Consider the following 22,607-nt stretch of genomic DNA (forward strand, 5'->3'; position numbering starts at 1 on the left):
AGATATTCTGCGATTTGTGCCCTATCACTCTTGTTAAGCAAATATATTTTCCTTCCTTTCTTGGCATTTCTTATTACACTTGTAGTCATTGATGCAACCACTGACTTATGATCACTGATACCCTCTTCTACATTCACGGAGTCGAAAAGTTCCGGTCTATTTGTTGCTATGAGGTCTAAAACGTTAGCTTCACGAGTTGGTTCTCTAACTATCTGCTCGAAGTAATTCTCGGACAAGGCAGTCAGGATAATGTCACAAGAGTCTCTGTCCCTGGCTCCAGTTCTGATTGTGTGACTATCCCATTCTATACCTGGTAGATTGAAGTCTCCCCCTATTACAATAGTATGATCACGAAACTTCTTCACGACGTTCTGCAGGTTCTCTCTGAGGCGCTCAACTACTACGGTTGCTGATGCAGGTGGTCTATAGAAGCATCCGACTATCATATCTGACCCACCTTTGATACTTAACTTAACCCAGATTATTTCACATTCGCATTCGCTAATAACTTCACTGGATATTATTGAATTCTTTACTGCTATAAATACTCCTCCACCATTGGCGTTTATCCTATCCATGCGGTATATATTCCATTCTGTGTCTAGGATTTCGTTACTGTTCACTTCCGGTTTTAACCAACTTTCCGTTCCTAATACTATATGCGCACTATTTCCTTCAATAAGCGATACTAATTCAGGAACCTTGCCCTGGATACTCCTGCAGTTTACCAATATTACGTTAACTTTTCCTGTTTTTGGTCTCTGAGGACGGACGTTCTTTATCAACGATGCTGATGTTCTCTCTGGTAAGCCGTCAGGTATTTTATCGTTTCGCCCAAGGGGGGGTCCCTCTAACCTAAAAAACCCCCGTGTGCACGCCACACGTACTCTGCTACCCTAGTAGCTGCTTCCGGTGTGTAGTGCACGCCTGACCTGTCTAGGGGGGCCCTACAGTTCTCCACCCAATAACGGAGGTCGATGAATTTGCAACCATTATAGTCGCAGAGTCGTCTGAGCCTCTGGTTTAGACCCTCCACACGGCTCCAAACCAGAGGACCGCGATCGACTCTGGGCACTATGCTGCAGATATTAAGCTCAGCTTGCACTCCGCGTGCGATGCTGGTTGTCTTCACCAAATCAGCCAGCCGCCGGAAGGAACCAAGGATGGCCTCAGAACCCAAGCGGCAGGCGTCATTCGTTCCGACATGTGCTACTATCTGCAGCCGGTCACACCCAGTGCGTTCAATAGCTGCCGGAAGGGCCTCCTCCACATTACGGACGAGACCCCCCGGCAAGCACACCGAGTGCACACTGGCATTCTTCCCCGACCTACCCGCTATTTTCCTGAGGGGCTCCATAACCCGCCTAACGTTGGAGCTCCCTATAACTAATAGGCCCGCCCTCTGTGACTGTCGGGACCTTGCCGGAGAATCGACCACTGGCCCAACAGGCGAGGCATCCTGTGGTGGCTCGGAAACGATGTCATCACCACTAGGAAGCAGCCCGTACCTGTTGGAAAGGGGTAAGGCAGCTGCCACGCGGCCAGATCCCACCTTCGCCTTTCGGCCAGGCACGCGCGAGCCCACCACTGTCCGCCATTCACCCTGGAGTGATGGCTGACCGGTAAGATGCTCACTGCCGGAAGACGCAGCGACATCAGGGGTTCCATGTGATTCCAAGGCCACCGAAGTAGGCATAGGTCTCACCACAGTTGCCCCAACGCCACTACGAGCCGACGCCTGCGCCTCGAGCTCGATGAGCCTAACAGACAAAGCCTCCACCTGCCCCCGAAGAGTGGCCAATTCTCCTTGCGTCCGCTCACAACAACCACAGTCCCTACACATGACTATGTTTACCCTACTCTATACGGTGACAAATTCCCAAGATAATCTTCTGATGAGCTACTCTGATAATCAAGAAACACTCACTGAAATACGAGACGCGAAAACTACGCTAGGTTTTCCCAGAAAAACTATTTAAAAGCTAAGCGCAGCAAATAAGTACAAAATAAATTTCTCTCCTAACGATCAAGATCTGTTAGTTTCTATGCAGAGCAGATAAACACTAATAGAATCCCTTCCTTAGTGGAAGGTCGTAAACAAAATGCAAAATAAACGCTTTATACAAACAGTACTCGCTGCTGCTGGTCCTCTCGCTCTGGCTGTCACAAGACAACTGCTGATTCAAGTGACTAGTGGCTAACGGCCGCGAAACAAACAAAAGACGGTTTTAGGGCGCTTTCTGTTCTAAACGATCAAGAAAACACTAAGAAATCTAACACGAAAACTACGTAAAGTTTTATCAAGAACTGTTAGTTACTATGCAGAGCAGATAAACACTAATAGAATCCCTTCCTTAGTGGAAGGTCGTAAACAAAATGCAAAATAAACGCTTTATACAAACAGTACTCGCTGCTGCTGGTGCTCTCGCTCTGGCTGTCACAAGACAACTCTCCTGCATGTGGGCATATTCGGAATGCATGTATGTCGGTTAGCAGGCAGTGACCTGGAGGGGCCATTGGCGAGGATGACACAGGAAACAGTAACACCCCACCTCCTTTGCTCAGTGCTCCATCAGTGATTGTCAGCAGCTTGTATTCACTCTCGCTTTATCGGGATATGGCGCTCAAATGCTGAGGTTTTTCTTGATAAGGTGCTGTAGGTCCTACATACATGAGAGACTGCACCAACCAATGTCTACCTCACTCATGGCCCGAAGACGCCTCATGACAACAACTGACCTCAATTGTGTCTTCACAGATGGCTACCATGTAAGTCGAGTGTGTAGGGCTACATGTAGGTCTCACGTCTCCACCATCACCCTTTTTCCCTGTACCATACCTCAGTCGGTAAAAACGGGATTCTTATAAGATCACTTTGGATTGGGGGAATGGATGAACCGTCTGTATACGTAATCAAGTTTGTTCAGATCCCTCAGTGCGCGAGTCCTACTCCCAAGTATTAGAATTTTTTAATTTGTAGTAAATAAAGTGCTTGTCTGGTCTATTCAGCCTCTTTCTTAAAGTGCTCCTAAGTAGCAAAAACAGCAGTCTTCAATAATTCCCTGCAGTATATTAGTGAATAACATCTCCATGTTCAGGAGACAGTTAATATCATACCTCCTAAGAGAACAGTAATGTATACATTTGTTCCTGTATGTTCTAGCTACCCTTGTACATTTTTATTTCCACCAGACCTTCCTCATTTCACAGTATTGTTAAACGGTGCAGTCTCCTTAAATTTCCTTTCCTCACAAATCGTTATATTAGACAACATTCATTTTGTACACCTTCAAATAATTTTTGTACCAGCCACTATCACTATTACTGTTATTATTGGCATTATTATTATTATAATTGTTATTATTACTGTCATTATTATTGTTATTGTTATTAGTATTATCACTAGTAGTAGCAGCAGCAGTACTAGCACAAATACTGCTAGTATTAACTTTATAAGTTCGTAAGTCAGTAGATACTTACCCACACTGTCACTATTGACATTCATTTAATACCATCTATCATATAAAAGTTGTTTCCTAGGTAGCTATGACGAAAACTTGTGCTGTATGTGTGAAACCCCATCAGTTGTAACAGAGGGCCTGATGGCACATTCAGATGAAGTTAAATAAGAAAATAAATTATCATACTATATGTCGATACCACCCCATGGGCTATATAAGTTGGCAACTGAATTGCTAATATCAGACTGCGACTGTGGTCATACAGCACTCAGCGGATCCAATTTGAGCACACCTGCTGAGCCACAACTCCAGTGGCTCTGTACCATCAGCGCCCTCTGCCACCACAATAAAGGATGGCTGGCAAACAGCGAGAAAATCCCACACACAGTTGGAGAACTCTTCGCAATATGATGCTACACAGACACTGTCTAGTTGCTGCTGTGACACCGTTGTCTGTGCTCTGTTTAGAGAGCCTCTTACTTTTCCACATTGAGAGCTGGACTCTATTACTTGCTGCATTAATTGTAATGAGTCTTTGTCGACTTGGATAAATGCAAGTTAAATGAATCTTCTGTTTACAGTGTCAATTTGTTGCCTGACCATTTCTGCTCCTATTTGGCTTTCCTATGAGGACAGTCGCCACATGACTCCGTATCCCACCTCTCCTTACCACTGTGCACAAAACTATACGCAGCATAAATAAAATAAATAAATACTCCCATCCTATGCTAGAAGTGATAATGATTCTTGAAGTATAGATTTAGTACTTTTAGCAACGTGTTGTGAGTTGATTTTTTTCTCTATCATTTATTTACTAGTGCACTGCGGATGGTCTTCTACTGATGCACCATACACTGATAATGTACTGTTAATGCATACTTGCTATGTATTTTATGCAAATTGTTGTTTATTTAATGTGGTATAGACCTGTATTTGTTATCACTATTTTGCAGAATACGCCATGACGCCATTAATTTATTGTATTTAACCACACAATATGACTTACCTCATAAACCAGTGTAGATTCAATTAAACTAACTAGACACTTAGAGTTTTCGAGTAATTTCAAAGTCTTAAATCGATATTTTGAAAAATATTCTATTATTCCATACCACATACAATTTTTAGTAGCGCTTATACAGATGGAATATGTACTCTTCTCTTTTCCACAATAAAGCAATGATTCAATAACAAGACGACAGACATGTAAGGAATTACCACCAAAAATATTGTTATTGCTTGTACTTGTTAACAATGATTATACAATACATATGATGAACAACTGGAAGTTCGCAGTTTTCTTTTTACAGACTTGTTTTTTTTAACAAAATTTCTCCTTCATAAATGATTTGGGAATGAGGAAATCTTATTGGAGCCAGTTACTAGTGTAAAATCTAAGCTGGTTATTTGAACAAAACTGACAACAGGGGTGTCAGTTGTTTGTCACGTTAGCCTCATCTCCTGGCAACACTGTAGAAGAGACAGGAACTTGGTCTGTGAGTGCTCTAATAACTGGAGCTCCATGTAACAGAGAAGACAAATATTCCATTGCAGTTTCAACCATCTCCAGTGCTGGTCCTGACCACGAGTAGAGTAGCCAGAGTAGCAGGCCATAGAAAAGTGTCCGCACTACAACGTGCAACAAGTACATCCTAGAAAGAGTGATACTTCAATTAGAAACAGTAGTTGCTAGATACTAATTACACTGAAAATATAATTACAGGGGGTAAAAAGAACACAGTTACCACATCTGTAAAACACAACAACAACAATAAGATTAACACAGTACCAATATACCATCCTTTGGTCCGGTGTGATCTGCAGTGTGGTGACCTATGGCGATTTGCTTTACAAATGTTGTATTCCTAATTCAATTGAATATATTAATTTAAGTTACATAACTTGGACTATTTCCGTTGATATAAATTTATAATTAATCGTTCACTTGATGGGGAATGAAATGAAATTAGGAAACCCAAAACAATGGTAGCAATGGGAGTGGAACCAGAGACAATGAATTTTCAGTCAGTGTGCTTGACAGCTGGTCTTTGGTACTCCTTACGTGAACTGCCACTCGAAAATTCCTGATACTCCATTGCGAAAAACTTTAGAGAGATGAATCACTGTTGACATATTTGAGTACCTCGTCCTGTCCACTGTATCACTGCCGTGGATGACTTACTTTCAATATCAGTGAATAAAAACGTTTAAAGTATTTATAATATGACATATGTAGCTCTTTGCGCTCTATCGTTTGCAATAAACCTCGTTCCAATATACCGAGCCGTTTATGATATATGACGATTGTTATGACCACATGATTCCCAAAGTACAGGGACAGAAGTGAGCGCGTAATACACAACTGGATACCAAAGATAAAAATAAATAACTCGATAGCGAAGTGAGATATCGTTTTGCTCTCAATTATAAATAAAAACCGAGCGAGGTGGCGCAGTGGTAGCACACTGGACTCGCATTCGGGAGGACGACGGTTCAATCCCGTCTCCAGCCATCCTGATTTAGGTTTTCCGTGATTTCCCTAAATCGTTTCAGGCAAATGCCGGGATGGTTCTTTTGAAAGGGCACGGCCGATTTCCTTCCCAATCCTTCCCTAACCCGAGCTTGCGCTCCGTCTCTAATGACCTCGTTGTCGACGGGACGTTAAACACTAACCTAACCTAACCTAACCCATAAATAAAACTTTTAGATTTCATTTATAAGCCGGTCTCAGCACGGAATGCTGAGATCACGTCTGTGACAATTTAAGTCTTAAACTTTGTCACTAATAGTTCAATATTGCGAGGAAGATAATAAAATGAAAAAAAAAAGAAACGAAATCGGAGCAGTGGGAATTGAATCCAACCTGAAAAACTGTTAGTTACTGCACTTATCCACTAGGGTATGGCACCGATACGTCAGCCTTTTCTTCAAAACACCTCATACTCTAAGCTTGCCCAATACTTTACATGCAGTCCGTAAAGAAACATATGGGCCTGATTGTGTGACAAACGTAGCAGAAAATACGAGTAGCAGAGTGTGCTCCACGATATTTACGTGGTCACCAGCTGCCAGTGCTCTGAACGAACAGAGCAAATGATTTTTCTTCGGAAAATTGGATGAATTGAAGTCAACAGAAACCATACTTTCCATCTATTCGTTACTTCTAGATAATGAACACTCACACAGCACAAGATCCACTCCACAGCACCAGCGTTCTGGATCGTCAAAGACAACTGCGGCTAAGAAATTGGTAATTGCTGTATTATTAACTTGAATAAATAAGTGGGTTTTTAGTCTTGGATCAACAATTTCGGGCTACTCTTCAACGTAACGCACCTATTTTTATATATCTAAATCTATTTCATGCAAAACTACAGAGAAAGTGCTTGGCAGAGGCCACTTTTCTCTTAAACCCACGTCTAGGTTTAGTCATGTTCCGCTGGCCGCGGTGGCTAAGCGTTTCTAGGCGCTGCAGTCCGGAACCGCGCGACTGCTACGGTAGCAGGTTCGAATCCTCCCTCGGGCATGGATGTGTGTGATGTCCTTAGGTTAGTGAGGTTTAAGTAGTTCTAACTTGTAGGGGACTGATGACCTCAGATGTCAAGTCCCATAGTGCTCGGAGCCATTTGAACCCATGTTTTATTCATATTCCACTTAACATTGAAAATGAGAAGTATGATCCGTTATGCTGTAAATGCCTGTTAAAAAGCTACTTTCAGTATTGAGTTATTTATTTAATTTATTTCACTTGTCAGTTATTGCTGATGTATGAAAAAGTTAGTATAGTGTACCAACAGTAAGGTTAGGTAGTACTGTCTTTGAAGCTTATGGCCTGTCATGAGCTTGCCTTGTAATGCAGTGTTGGCTCGAATGGAGCCGATAGCTGTGTTTGCTGCTTGGCGACATAGCTCGTGTTGCTGAGATTTCTCGTAGGCATTTCATATCTGCAAAGTTATTTCGTTTAACAATCGTGAGGTAATTGCATTATAAGGCTAGATTTTTACTCATTTGGGTATTAATGTAGCTCTGCATACCGCGAGTGGAATTACTTTCGCATGCTGTTTCAAATTCTGAGTCTTGTGCTGTGAACAGCTACGAAGCCTGGGATAGAAATCGACTTGTCATTTAATGTGAAGCGTAGTACACTTAACTCTTGACACTCTTTAGCACAGTGTAACTAATAAAATGCTTTGCTTCTTGTTGCGTATGGAACTTTGTTCATACCATGATCACGTATCCAACTTCTTCAATGTGTCTGTGCATTGCTAAGAGATCATGTAGCTCTCTGTTCACTTGACTTTTGATTCAGTTATATTACGTCGATTTAAAGTAATCCTTTTCATTTCTGATCCCCTGATAATTTATTTTATATTTAAAGGCATTAACACAATTTCTGTTGTACATACCGTACGTGAACGTGAGTTTCGAAACACAACCTTTTCCCAATAACTGATTTGTGTGGTAATGCTCATATAATATTTTATATCAAAGTTAGTATTTCCTAAACTGAACATGACATATTTTCCATTCTTTAAATGAATTTCACAACGCTGATGTAACCAAGAGATTCTAAGCGTGATTCCACAAAACTTTTTTTATTCAGAGTTGTATATTTGGCCCTTATGTGCGGTTTACATTCCCAACGTACAGCAGTTGGCTTAGGTCGCATTGCTAAAACACATTCATTAGTGCTGGTATCTTAGAAAGTACTTTAATGTTGACCTGTGTTGGGTGTGGTATTTTTGTGCCTGTAATTTACCGTTCCGGTATTAATGGAAGTGTGTGCTGCTTAAAGAACTTTCATTTCTCACCTGTGCCGTTCAAAGAACTTTCTTTTCTCAACCTGAATTCTGATTATTTTTTTGATGGGTCACAAATTTGTCTATAGTAGGACACAGTTCTATGAATTCGAGGCTGTATGGGTTCTACTTCTAGTTGTAAGCTCAATTTCTAATTGAACAAATGCCTTATACAGTGTCTGTGAAACCGATATGTAGAAACCTCAGAAACATTTGCAGTTTAATCACCGAAAATTCTCAATATTGCTACTTCGCATTTTATAACAAGTTTTTTAAGGTATTAGCTGTCAGTTTTGGCTTTCCAAAAATAAGGAAATACTGATGTTTAGTTTTTCATTGTCATTATAGTAGTTCGAGAACAAGCCTGCACATTTTTCTCCATTTTGTGAACAAGGTGCAGTTCCCCAGTGAGATTTGCTTTAGCACTAACTGAGCATATCTATTCGTACCATTTGAAATTCTCATAGCTTTGATACAGTGAAGTGTTTGTATAACATAACTGGTACCAGATTTAATGTATGATAAACATGAATAAACATGTGCAGGTGTCGGTAAGTACTTTCTTCGAAAAATTACCAATATAAACTAGCAAATACCAGTAACAGTTCAACACCAGATACATATTAATTATAAGACGATATGCAGCAGCTCTCTGGAGAGAGGAAGCTACGTCACTCAGTTTAACTGAGTTCCTGTGAGCATTGGCAGCACCCTGCAGTATGGTGTCACGTAATCCTGTGGGAAGCAAACATTCGAAATAGCAAACCAGCCAAAAGTATGCTTCTAAAAATTATTTAAATCAAACTATTAATCAAGTTGGATATATTATAAATTCGTCTCTAATAGGTCCCAGATATCCTTTTCTTTACTGCTGCTGCTTAGTTTTATTGCCGTTTCTGGTATTGTGCACATGGGACTAGATTGCATCCTACATTAAAAATAGTAGGTATAGGCCCATATACCATATACATATATCTACATACCATATACAGGCCCACTTTCCTGTATGATTTCCAACCTGTTCAAAAAGGATAATGTCAAAATTAGATTTTCCATCGCCAATGAACTTCAATAACCCTACAGTAGTAGCGACTCCCAGACTCCTACGTTTTGAACTAATATCGGATGTGGCGAGCAAGAAAGTACTTTACTCTTTTCTTGTACCAGTCTTTTCTACGTAATGGAACAAAAGTGATGAACACACTCGAAATATATTGATTTGTCTTTCAGTGAACTATGTGCCCTGTTAACCAAATACTGTGGTTATCCGATACACCTTGTTGCAAGTAGGCAACAGTTTAATCAATCTCATAAACAACATGGACAGACTTATGTAGCGTGGGCTGCTGAGTTCAGGTTCTCGCACACTAGTGCAACTTCACATTTGTTGAATCTGCAACGTTTTCTGCACAGAATCGATAATTCGTTATGTGGTTGTGCACCTAGCCACCCACGAAAGTGAACTCAGAGTTAAAGCATGAGCCCCATCCGATCCTACTCTTAGTGAAGTTCTTAAGATTGATAAATGTTTTGACGTTGCTGCTGACACCCGTCACACTTTCACTAACGAAATTTAAGTGAAATAGTTATTGGCAACTACGAGCAACAGCCAAGTGATGACTTTTATTAATGTAAGTAAAGTCGTACGGAATGATAGTCTGCTAGACCTCATAGGGCAGGTTCAACCACCTGCATTGGAAACGTGTTTACTATTCTACGCACACGTACGCACCTCTCCTTCATGAAATACTTTCGTTATGTGTTTAACTGTTTAATGTAGGTGTCTGTAAGCACCAAGGGGCAGCCAACATTAACGTCCACTGTCAATGGGGGTATCGCAGTCAACAGAGCTGCATGTCCTCACTCCATGAGACACTGTGAAGAGGTTCGGATTTTAACCCAGGACATTGGACAAAGACTGGTAATTGGGAGCACTGCACCATCATCTCTCTTGTCTCCCTGCTGGAAAGCCAAAGGAAAAATTTCCAATAGCATACAGCATATGCGGTCAGTCACCCATCCAAGGACCAGCCATGGACAACTCCTCTTAACTTCATTGAAATGAAAAGTTCGCAGTCGTCCAGATCGTAGGCATCTAGCGAGAGACTTAAGTATGCCGATGTTACTGTTCCCCCTCAGCATCGATTGCAACATTTAAAACCCTTATAGTACCACAGAGGACCAAATGACCCCACAAGCACATCGGAAGTACATATCTCGCTTCTTTTAAAAACTATTATTTTCATAACTTATGACTTTCTCCCTGAGTCAGTTATATCTAATGATGTTTACCTCAGTTTTATATTTACAGCACGTTAAGATTAATTCCGTATTTTTGGCACTGAGTACCTCTAGAGTCAATGTGATCCCATTATAAATTTATTTTTATTCATTGAATGTATTACTGATGAAAGTAGAATGATGAATGTTATATTGAAAAATTGGAATATACACTCCTGGAAATGGAAAAAAGAACACATTGACACCGGTGTGTCAGACCCACCATACTTGCTCCGGACACTGCGAGAGGGCTGTACAAGCAATGATCACACGCACGGCACAGCGGACACACCAGGAACCGCGGTGTTGGCCGTCGAATGGCGCTAGCTGCGCAGCATTTGTGCACCGCCGCCGTCAGTGTCAGCCAGTTTGCCGTGGCATACGGAGCTCCATCGCAGTCTTTAACACTGGTAGCATGCCGCGACAGCGTGGACGTGAACCGTATGTGCAGTTGACGGACTTTGAGCGAGGGCGTATAGTGGGCATGCGGGAGGCCGGGTGGACGTACCGCCGAATTGCTCAACACGTGGGGCGTGAGGTCTCCACAGTACATCGATGTTCTCGCCAGTGGTCGGCGGAAGGTGCACGTGCCCGTCGACCTGGGACCGGACCGCAGCGACGCACGGATGCACGCCAAGACCGTAGGATCCTACGCAGTGCCGTAGGGGACCGCACCGCCACTTCCCAGCAAATTAGGGACACTGTTGCTCCTGGGGTATCGGCTAGGACCATTCGCAACCGTCTCCATGAAGCTGGGCTACGGTCCCGCACACCGTTAGGCCGTCTTCCGCTCACGCCCCAACATCGCGCAGCCCGCCTCCAGTGGTGTCGCGACAGGCGTGAATGGAGGGACGAATGGAGACGTGTCGTCTTCAGCGATGAGAGTCGCTTCTGCCTTGGTGCCAATGATGGTCGTATGCGTGTTTGGCGCCGTGCAGGTGAGCGCCACAATCAGGACTGCATACGACCGAGGCACACAGGGCCAACACCCGGCATCATGGTGTGGGGAGCGATCTCCTGCACTGGCCGTACACCACTGGTGATCGTCGAGGGGACACTGAATAGTGCACGGTACATCCAAACCGTCATCGAACCCATCGTTCTACCATTCCTAGACCGGCAAGGGAACTTGCTGTTCCAACAGGACAATGCACGTCCGCATGTATCCCGTGCCACCCAACGTGCTCTAGAAGGTGTAAGTCAACTACCCTGGCCAGCAAGATCTCCGGATCTGTCCCCCATTGAGCATGTTTGGGACTGGATGAAGCGTCGTCTCACGCGGTCTGCACGTCCAGCACGAACGCTGGTCCAACTGAGGCGCCAGGTGGAAATGACATGGCAAGCCGTTCCACAGGACTACATCCAGCATCTCTACGATCGTCTCCATGAGAGAATAGCAGCCTGCATTGCTGCGAAAGGTGGATATACACTGTACTAGTGCCGACATTGTGCATGCTCTGTTGCCTGTGTCTATGTGCCTGTGGTTCTGTCAGTGTGATCATGTGATGTATCTGACCCCAGGAATGTGTCAATAAAGTTTCCCCTTCCTGGGACAATGAATTCACGGTGTTCTTATTTCAATTTCCAGGAGTGTATGTTTTTATGTTAGTCCATTAAAATACAACCGATATATCCGGTGTAAAATGGTTAGTGTCTATATGACCACATTGGTATTCGGGGAAACAAAAATATCCTGGTAGAAGGAGGGTTAACACTGAATGGGAGGGTCACAAACGCCTTCGCCCTTCGACGTCGATACGTTGACGATGAAGCGCCAGTGATTGCCCGACTACGACAGACTTCATTCAGGGCGCTGTTGCCTATATCACGATACACAGTGTCATGTGGAAAGGGTCTGATACCTGACGGCTCTTTGTCAACAAGCTGCTCCCCGACATGGACGAGTGACAGCACAATGCTCCACACAGCTGTGGCAGCTGACCAGGTAGCTTCGCCAGCACCGCAGAAGCTGACGCTAGCTCCTACTATTTCTTCCCATTCAGTGGTATTGCGACTGCACAGCCTAGCTTTCATGTCATTAATCAGTGATGAAACGTATCAGCAGCTCACCTCATCCCTGGTGCAAGGATCCCAGTGACAGGTCGTACTGCCAAAACATTATTATTCCTCTTGGAAACAGTCGTTTGTGGTTAAGAACAAAAACGCCAAGCTCGTACCCACACTCTTAAAAGTGAAGTCGCCTAATACTGTTAACATTTTGGGCTTACAATGGAATTCGGATTTCTGTATTTTTTTATACACTGACGGAAAAAAGTCGCAATGCCAAGAATGAAAGTTGGCAGGTATAATTCTACAACTGAAAGACGATCTCTATTCAAATTTCGCGTCATTCTCATAATAGTTGCGATAGTAGCGTCACTACGAGTTTGCAAATCAGATTTGCTGTAAGTACACACTCTAACTGTCGTCATAATTAGTTACTCACTCCACATGCCACAACATTTTCTTTCATGCTGCTCTCATGATACATGATGCATTTGTAAACGTATGTATATATGATTGTGTATGTGTGTGTGTGTGTGTGTGTGTGTGTGTGTGTGTGTGTGTAACTCATTACAACGACACAACACTATAATTTTGACTACATGTGATAGACATAAGGAGATATGTAGCTTAAAATACATGTAAATGTGAGCGTTTTAAAAGATTTACGACCCTAGAGGAAAGAAAATGCGGCTAATCTGACTAGAACCATTAGAAAAAAATCTAACACTCCTAAAATTATACTATAAGATTTAAAAATAATATAAAATACATACCTCCTGATATATCTCAAATCACTGGGTATATTATCGATGCTCTCATTAAGAAGGTACAGCTTCGCTCCAATAAGCCCCTTTTTACAAAAGTCATACTGATCAACTTCATCAACATTAAAATAAAAGACTTCTTGATCCTCAGGAGCCATAGATGCATGCAGAGACGTAATATTTTTGTTGATAAATGTCCATTCGTGTACCAAGTAATATCGCAACATGATCTTGGCCGAATGTAAACGATTCTTTATGTGCACCAGGCTGAAAAAGCGAAGCAATTATCAGAGTAGATTTCTGAGCTGTAGTCAATTTTATCTGGATGCGCAGACATTTAAAATTCCATGTATAAGATAATGGTGATAATCTGACGTATCTCAGCGACCTGATGGAAGTCTTAGTAGTGGATTGCGCTTAGGCGACTTGCGTCTCCCTAACCTACCACCGTTATACTACCAGGAAAATGGAATCTCCAGCTTAATGTGGAATGTGAATCTTCAAATCACTGACAGCTAAGAGCTAGGTTAAAAACAGACTAAAATATCCATCAAAGATTCGATCTCACGATCTTTCTATTTCCAGACTTGAGCTTTGAGATATGTTTTTTCATTATTTCGAATTCCTTCCATCTTCCCATTGTAGCCCATATCTGTGCTCACCACCTATGGCCTTCTCTAGTGTGCTGGCTCTATGACCATGTTCTTTTGCCTTATAAGCTTCTTACTTAAATCGTCATGCCACCCGTTAAGTCCTTGTATTCCTTGGTTATCCCAAAATAATTAAAAGCAAAATCTCTTCTTTAACACTTCAGCACTCTTAGGGATCTCAAAGGTATTCATAAAATAATAAATAGAAATAAATATATAAACTTATTTATCATTCAGAGATTAATTTCGAGTCTTTACTGTAATTAAAAAGGGAAATAATCATTCTAAGAATTAAAAGTTCACATTAACTAAAAAAATTTAAAAAAAGACGTATGACTACTTTTGGTGGAGGTGACAAGTTATCTGCTGAATTAAAATCTTCCTGCCTACTGGTAATTCAACTGTAGATCCAAGTTGGAAATTACATACCTTTTGTGTGTGGCCCTTCTATTGATTCATAACCTTAAAAACTAAAGTTAAAAAAATCATAATGTACATTTACTTTCTTCTGATAATACAATTTCCAGGAAACTGTTGAACTCCCTTGTATTCTGTGTATTTTATTGATAATAACACATGTTCTTCCGCTAGGTACATTATGAAAGCTTGCTTTGTTCCCATTTCTGTCTTCTGTGTGTAAGACGCATACTGTCCAGTAATTCAAATGCAACTATGGATTTTTGGTTCACAGGATATCTGCAGAAAAACGAAAAAAAAAGAAAACTCCTCCCAAACAGGCCATGAAAGCGCAACGGCACCGACCAGCCGCCGTGTCATCCTCAGTCCACAGGTGTCACTGGATGCGGATATGGAGAGGCATGTGATCAGAACACCGCTCTCCCAGCCATACGTCAGTTTCCAAGACCGGAGCCACTACTTCTCAATCAAGTAGCTCCTCAGTTTGCCTCACAAGGGCTGAGTGCACCGCGCTTGCTAACAGTGCTCGGCAGACCGGATGTTCACCCATCCAAGTGCTAGCCCAGTCCGTCAGCGCTTAAGTTCAGTGATCTAACGGGAACCAGTGTTACCACTGCGGCAAGGTCGTTGATAGGATAGCTGCACTCTGCATTAATTACATGGTTGATACCTATTGTGAGTGGGGGGTCAGTAGAGGAATTAGCACTGCCTGCATCGTTGCTGCATCTCCCAAAGTTCATGGGTCAAGGCGGCAGTGGCGCCAGACCTCTAGAAAGGTCAATTCCCTCCTTGACAAATGTCCTCACACATTTATCCTTCAAGGCAATGTATCAATGTCCTCATCGTATCATCCTGGGACTAGGGGTCCATTATTCCCTACTAGGACCCATTTGTCTTCATAACTTTCATTAATAATAATCTATTGTCCAGTTACTGTAATTAATGGCATACCACTTTTATTGTCATTATTCAGTGAGCAACCATAATTATTTATTTCCCAAAAATGCTGATTATCCTACAACAGTCCAACCATCAGACTGACTTGTGTACTGTACATCATTGGACAGGGTTGTATGCTGCCCATCAGCACACCTGGGATACGCGTAACAGCTTCTTAAATAATTACATTTTCCGCAGTTTGTAGCAGGTTATTGTGCCCAATGACATTTCTGCAGCACCCTATCATATAAGTCGTCCTCTATCACTATATACAATACTGGGGCTATTTCTTACAATTTTACTTATTTTTCTAAAAAATATCCACTCTTTTTGAGATGATAAATAAATATTTAACAAGTAATGTAGTACATAATTTAAACAATTTACATATTTAAACAGTTGACAACCTACTATGGTGAGAAAATTATTACTTTACATGAATAGATATGTGTGGACCATGTGATTAGGTGTATGTTAAACGAAACAATGGGTGATGCACTACCAGCTCACCGGAGAGAAGTCAGGTGGCGTGATATTACTGTGTGTATGGAAAAAAATCGAGAATTAGGAACATTTCTACAGCCGTGTTGTACTCATGAAGAGTACACAGAACATCAGTATTATGATGATAATGATGCTCAGTTTGTGGGCACTCAACTGTGCGGTCATCAGCATCCATACAAAGTCCCAATTTTACATAGTCCATTCTAGCCACTGTCACGAATGATGATGATGATGAAATGATGAGGACAACACAAACACCCAGTCCCTGGACAGACAAAATCCCCAACCCGGCTGGGAATCGATCCTGGGACCCCATGATCCAGAGGCAACACTAGCCACTAGACGATGAGCTGCAGACACTGATGATTTGAATAGGAATGCGAGTGAAAATATGCACTGTTGAACGAGTCCTTGACTACATAATCCACTTTTACACTATGGTTCACTGTAGGGTAGGAAGGTTATGAAGTTTTTATTATGCTGATCAATGTACATGCCAGTTAGTGGCCCCCACTTCTGCAGTTGTAGAGAGTGAATGGGTGCACTACAGTCCCCAAGAGCTACAACAGAACATGGTGGATTGGACAGATAGCTCTTTGCCACCACTTGACGCCCACCAGAGATGCTGTCACTCTCATGGCCGTCATCTGTCACTTCGCACATGAGCAAATGGCCTATGATCACCATAGCCACCTCTGGAGTCGACTAGAGATTAAGTGTGTGGAACAATTCTCTCAATAGAGTGTCTAACAGCAGCGGCAGCTTTTCTGGGATGATGGTGGATGGTTTGATGATTCCTCTGTCATCACTAACATAAATATCACACAGAGGTTGTAGGAAGAAGATGAGAGATTAGATCACATGAAAACAGTCACTTTTCCTTACTCTATATTATATAGGCAGGAGACCACTAAATCTGTGCAAATAGCCCTCCACAATGTACAATAACATATTTTATGTAGGTATGCCGAAAAGTAGGTTTAATCCTCGAGGAGTGCCTAGCTTAGCATTACTACACACAGATCTATGAGATATGTAAGTATTTAGTGTCATTTTTCCCAAGTGCTATTTGATGTTGTGTGGTGCAAAGTACATGTAATGTTTGATTCAATTCCTTGTTCCACTGGTATGGAAAAAAATTTGTGAAAAACAGAAAGAAGAAATAGAAAGGCCTCTGTCTAAATCTATGATGTTGGAGAAAGTAATATACTCTCTCCAATACGCCCAAGAGGAAAACTCTCTGCAACGTATTGTACTTCTCTTGCAGTGATCGACTGTTTAGCATGTCAGTATGACGTTACAATTGCGTCTATGTTTCTCTTCATTGGATTTGTGTGTGGCACTTTATTGCCATTTCTTATTTGAGTGGTAGTGGTTGTAAATGGAATACTATGTTCATCTTTAGGCAGGGCACTTTTATGACACTGCCTCCCAACCACTAGAGGCATACTACAATTTTCTGGGCACATTGCACAAAATGCTGCTTGTTAGTATGAAAAATGAATACTCCCATGCTATACGTCAAGAGAGGGACTGGAGTATAAACGCTTGATACGATCCGAGTAACCACAGCCAGTCATGCTAGATGATATTATTAGCAGTAGTTCAAAGGAGGTGTCAAGATTGCAGTGTAGTCTTATGCAGTATTAAACTCTCTGGATGTTAGCTGATCTATATAGAATATCTATGTGTGGTGTTTCACTTTAACAAAAAATACCCAAGTACTTTGGCCATATACATATAATTAAGCAGCATATCTCGCTAATTCCAAAACAGGATTTCTAATTCATCTTAAGCTATACAGAATATCCAAAACACATCCTGTCTTGTATGTGTGTGTGTGTGTGTGTGAAGTACCTTGCACATATAATAAACACCACTAAAACTACGAGTTTTTCTGCATTTAAATCAATGTACAGCATCTCTCCTGTAATAAATACAAACTTCTTGTATCCTAGATTTTCCTCATTTTTTCCATGAATTAAAATTTTAACGTGTTTTTTCTAGATTTTCAATATTATTACAAAATCTTCTTTATTTTACATATTTCCCACATTTTCCTGTATTCTCCATGCAAATGTACAAGAATATATTTGTTTTTATTGCTTATCCTAACATGTTTCCCCCATCAATATAGAAGGAATCCACAAAGTGTCTGAAAGATTACTTGGGTGGTACATTATAGCTGGTATGCTTACTAATGGAATTGTGTGTATTTTTCTTTCATGCAATGCAGACTAATACAACTTAGTGGAGTGTAAAAGTTGTTGCAGGTGCGCTATTACTACTTCATGAAGCACCTGTTAATAGATGATACAGCTAATAGTTACAACAGTATTGTGTGCGGAGTGCAATAAAACATTGTTTTTAACCCTATGTGAAAAAAGCGGAAGTACTGTCTGCCAAGTATAAATTCTGACACTGCAATCACAATACCTTAATAGTGGTCAGTGTAGGTAAGAATTATAATTAGTAAGTTACAGATGGTTAATGTGATACCAGGATCAGATATTTTTCTATGCAATACACATCATTGCCGCATCAAGTTGCGGTTTATAAATAGCTTTTTTTGGGTATTCTCTAATGTGCTAAACCTAAAATAAGATTACAACATTATCCATCAAAATCACTGACGTTTGTATACATTTAAGCCAGTTCTCCACAGTGGACAACAGACAAGTCGTGCATAATCACACGGCTTTCTTGATCATTTCCCCACATACGTAAATTATAGTTTGATATTAAGTAACTTCACGTCCCCGTTCCTTCAGGTAATGGAGGAGATTGCATGAAAGTAGAATGGACGTATCATCTGTTTAGTGGTCATGGTATGAGTCCTACAAAAATTCATGAGTTACCTAAGAGACAGAAATAATGTCATTGAGAGACTACAGATGCCGATCAGTTGCCCCATAACCACCCCCGCTGTCACCGCTGGTTATACGAAATGGAACAGATCCCCTCCAAAATTGCATTGTCTTCGTATAAACATACTCATCTGCAGATCATCAGGGTGAAGTATTGTTTAATAGCGTTTTTGGGGGTATTAATGCAATGGTTCCTATGCTGTCTGAAACATACTGCCATGAAAGTATCTACAGGCTCGTTAGAGTGAAACAAGGCTCATAGTGTTTCGTTGGAATGAAAGCATGTACACATCTGAAAATAATAGCCGTAAATAAATGTATTCTTACTCCTATTTGGAGAGGCGTGTTACAGAAGTCAGCATAGCTGGATGGCTTCTGTTCATCACGCTAGTCTTCCAACCCATGATATGAGTTGTGCACGTAATAAATCTTTCTGCTGTTGATGTGTGATACGAATATCTCATTACGCATCTGGTCAACTTGTCAGGTGATATATCAGCCCACGGTGAAAGAGCATGTTAGAATCAGTTGGTGCTCTCTCTCGAAAAGCAGCGAGCCCTCGAATCAATCAGCACATGTGAGTGGAGAGAGCGGTTAACCACCCAACGGCTACCAATGACAGCAGCCACTATATCAGCGCTCATTAAATGATGAACCAAACTGCTGCGCATGTTTCATGTACACAGTCACGTGTAGTTTATTTTATTTCTTTCTCCCCAGCCGTAGCAAGTGAAAACATATGTGAAACGTGGAGTTAATCCATTCCGTTAACAATATATCATCTAGTTAATATGAACTCAGAGTAGTATATCATCAGTAGACCGACATTACTTCTTGGTACCGGCAGTGGTGGGGGCAGGGACGGTGCAACTGCGACCCGCATGGCCTGGAATCTGTAGCAAGTTTTCTCAAGACAACACTATTTCCGCCAGTTACAAACATCTTGGATCTTCATAGATATCCCTCTTAGCATCAGGATTTTTTTTTTATTTCACTGAGTTTTGCTGGGGGTCATAAAGACCTCAAGTAATTTCCACCTGATATATTGGATAATTATGAAGAACTAATATGGGCACATACATTACAGTGGTTCATCATAACACTCATCATTTTATTTCCATAAATGTTACATTCAGAAAAGAAGAAGAAATTTAGATTAGGGTCATGCTGACCCACCAGTACTCAGTACAAAAAAACATGAATAAGTTTTAACGTGTACTAATTACAAAACTGAACAGAACATTACTGGAAGCTACTGTCTCAGAGGAAGCAACGCATATATTTTCAAAGTATTAGTTTTGAAAACAAGAGAGAGATATATCTAAGTCTGCAGGCTTTCATGGCCAGTGCCACTAAATTTAAAATCTTATGTGTTGTTAGGAAGCGTCATATTTCTTTCTACAGGGTATTTCGGGGCTCACTATAGCTAGAAGACTGTCAGAGACCAGTGTCGCGTCCTCTTATAAAGGGGAGTTTCACCGAGTGTGTGATTGGTGGTTAAAATTCTTGTGGCCACCATTGGTGGGCCTTCGTCACAGGCTAATATTCCCGCGCTGATGCAGAAGAAGGGTCGTTATTGGCTAAACTCTTGTGGATACTATTGGTAGCCCATCGTTATTGGATAGAAAGGCACTATTCCACACATACGTTAGATAATGGTTATTGGTTGAAATGACGCACCGTAATAACCCAGAAGTTTTTTAACTTTAGTGACAATGGCTACGAAAGCCTGTAGACTTACTTAGAGCGCTTGTATGAGCAAGAGGTTTATACCAGAATACTGGAAAACCTCCACAGAAGAAGAGGTAAATTACTAAGCGATCTGGCCTTTCTCTCCCGGTGTCGTGATAGTGATGTTATTCCCAAACCCGCCAGAATTAGCCACCATGTGCCGACAGTGAAAGCCAGGAGGATTTACCAAAGGGCGCGACAAGCACTTCTTCGTGAAAGAATCCTGCAAATACTCAGAGACTTGAATTATGCTGGTTCCGTTTTAACTGATCTCTCTTTTCACTGGCGGCAGCTCTCTCGCCCCAGGACTGGGATAAAGCGGACTGATTAACGTTTGATCATTCAGCAAGGTTTTCGGATTTCAGTGCTATGAAACAAAAAGAGAAGTTCGAGAAGCTAGCGGTTAAAGTGCGCAAGGAAGACGCCACTGTGGATCCGAGGCGAGTAGTGGTGAATCCCTCGTCAGAAGTACTCCATGAAGCTCCTGCTTAGCTTCTGGCGAAGGTCTGAATTTCGCAACTACACCGAAGAGAATACCTTTTGAAGAAATCGTAAGTGCCGTCGAAGCACCCTTGTTTCGCTTTCCGAAAGTGCAGGCCGAAGAAGTAAGACACCATGTGTCGAGAGTTCTATGGAAGTCCTAATCTCTCAAAAGCAAAATATAGACGCATGAAAGGGAAACTGTTAATGATCTCATGAGAAACGAAAGCATCTTTGTAACGAAATCGGATAAGGGGAATGTTACCGCTGTTTTGGACGCTGTGGATTATCACAGGAAGATGGAAAAAATCCCCGCTGATCCTGTGTATCGCAAGTTAAAAGCCGATCCGACGAACAGAATCATTCGGTAAGTCAAAACCTGATATCAGACTCCGGATTGGACAGCCGTATTGCAAAGAATGTAACACCTCGAATACCTGTGTCGTGTCACCCAGAATGAGTGGACTCCCCAAGATACATAAAGAAGATGTTCCTTTGAGGCCTATCGTAGTGGGATTAACTGGCCAACTTATTTTGTAGCACGTCATTTATCTGGAAAAGTGAGACATCTAGTTGGTAAAACAAATACTTTTGTCAAAGATTCGAAACATTTTTTAGAAATTATACACACACTGAAGATATCTGAAGGTGACATTTTTATTAGGTTCGATGTGATATCTTCATTATTAACATCCCAGTATCAGATACAGCGGAGGTCATAAGGGAGAAAGTTGCTCCAGATGTTTGTGACTTAATTAAATTATGTCTTCGTTCGAGCTGTTTCCAATACAATGGTCACTTCTATGACCAGGCTGACGGCCTTGCTATGGACTCATCCATATCGTCAGTTGCAGCTGACATTCTTATGGAAAGTTTTGATCAACAGGCATTAAGTGGTGCTCCTTTGGAGTCTTCTTGTTGCCTCAGCTATCTGGTTGATACATTTTCTATATGGCCACACAGCGAAGAAGAACTTGATGCGTTCCACAATTTCTTAAATGGGATTCACACTACATCAAATACCTTGGAGGTTGAGAGTGAGATCGATCCCTCGTTCCCAGATGTGCTGGTATACGGAAGATTTGATAACACTAGGTCACAGAGTGTATAGAAAGCCGACCAACACAAGCAGATGCCACTTCGCACCGCCACCCAGCCCAGAAGCAACCAATGCTCAAATCTCTGTCATCACGTGTCTTCCATAAAAGCGATGACGACAACCTGGAATCGGAGTCAGAATTTTTAAGAAGGACAATAGAGGCAAATGGTTATGATTGTTGTTCAATCGTCAGGGCTTTTAGGGGGAATATTAATCACGCTAATAAGAATGACGAGGAACAGCCTTCTCACTCCGTTAGCTTACCATTCATTTCTGGGTCACTGACCACATATGCAGAATTATAAAGAAAACCGGTATCCAGCTTTCTTCCTTCAGTCAAAACAAAATAAAAGATCTTTTCTGACGAACAAGGTATGCACCTGATTGCCTTCACAATGTAGGCTTCTGTCAAGTGATATGTGGCTATGGAAATGTGTATTTGGGCGAAACGGGAAGAACTTTTAAAGAACGCATTAAGGAACACAAACAGCATATGCGGCTAAAACAAAGTGTGATATCGGCAAGCAGAACACGGTTCAAATGGCTCTGAGCACTGTGGGACTTAACGTCTGTGATCATCAGTCCCCTAGAACTTAGAACTACTTAAAC

At 41.6% G+C, this 22,607-nt stretch overlaps 1 protein-coding gene across 2 annotated transcripts in view; it reads right to left on the minus strand.

Annotated features, from left to right (window-relative positions):
- Window positions 1–4,653: 4,653 nt before the first annotated feature.
- Window positions 4,654–22,607, minus strand: part of LOC126203168 (fatty acyl-CoA reductase 1-like) — a 141,061-nt gene continuing 123,107 nt past the window's right edge. The window contains exons 7-8 of one of the 2 annotated variants that reach the window (XM_049937409.1): window positions 13,321–13,578; window positions 4,654–5,113 (exon numbers count right to left, since the gene is read on the minus strand). In XM_049937409.1, coding sequence (XP_049793366.1) covers window positions 4,894–5,113; window positions 13,321–13,578 — 478 coding nt within the window. In that variant the 3' untranslated portion in view covers window positions 4,654–4,893. The remainder of the gene's footprint in view (window positions 5,114–13,320; window positions 13,579–22,607) is intronic. The other variant, XM_049937408.1, reaches the window with a different exon arrangement.

This window comes from Schistocerca nitens, chromosome 9 (assembly GCF_023898315.1).
Source record: "Schistocerca nitens isolate TAMUIC-IGC-003100 chromosome 9, iqSchNite1.1, whole genome shotgun sequence".
NCBI lineage: Eukaryota > Metazoa > Arthropoda > Insecta > Orthoptera > Acrididae > Schistocerca > Schistocerca nitens.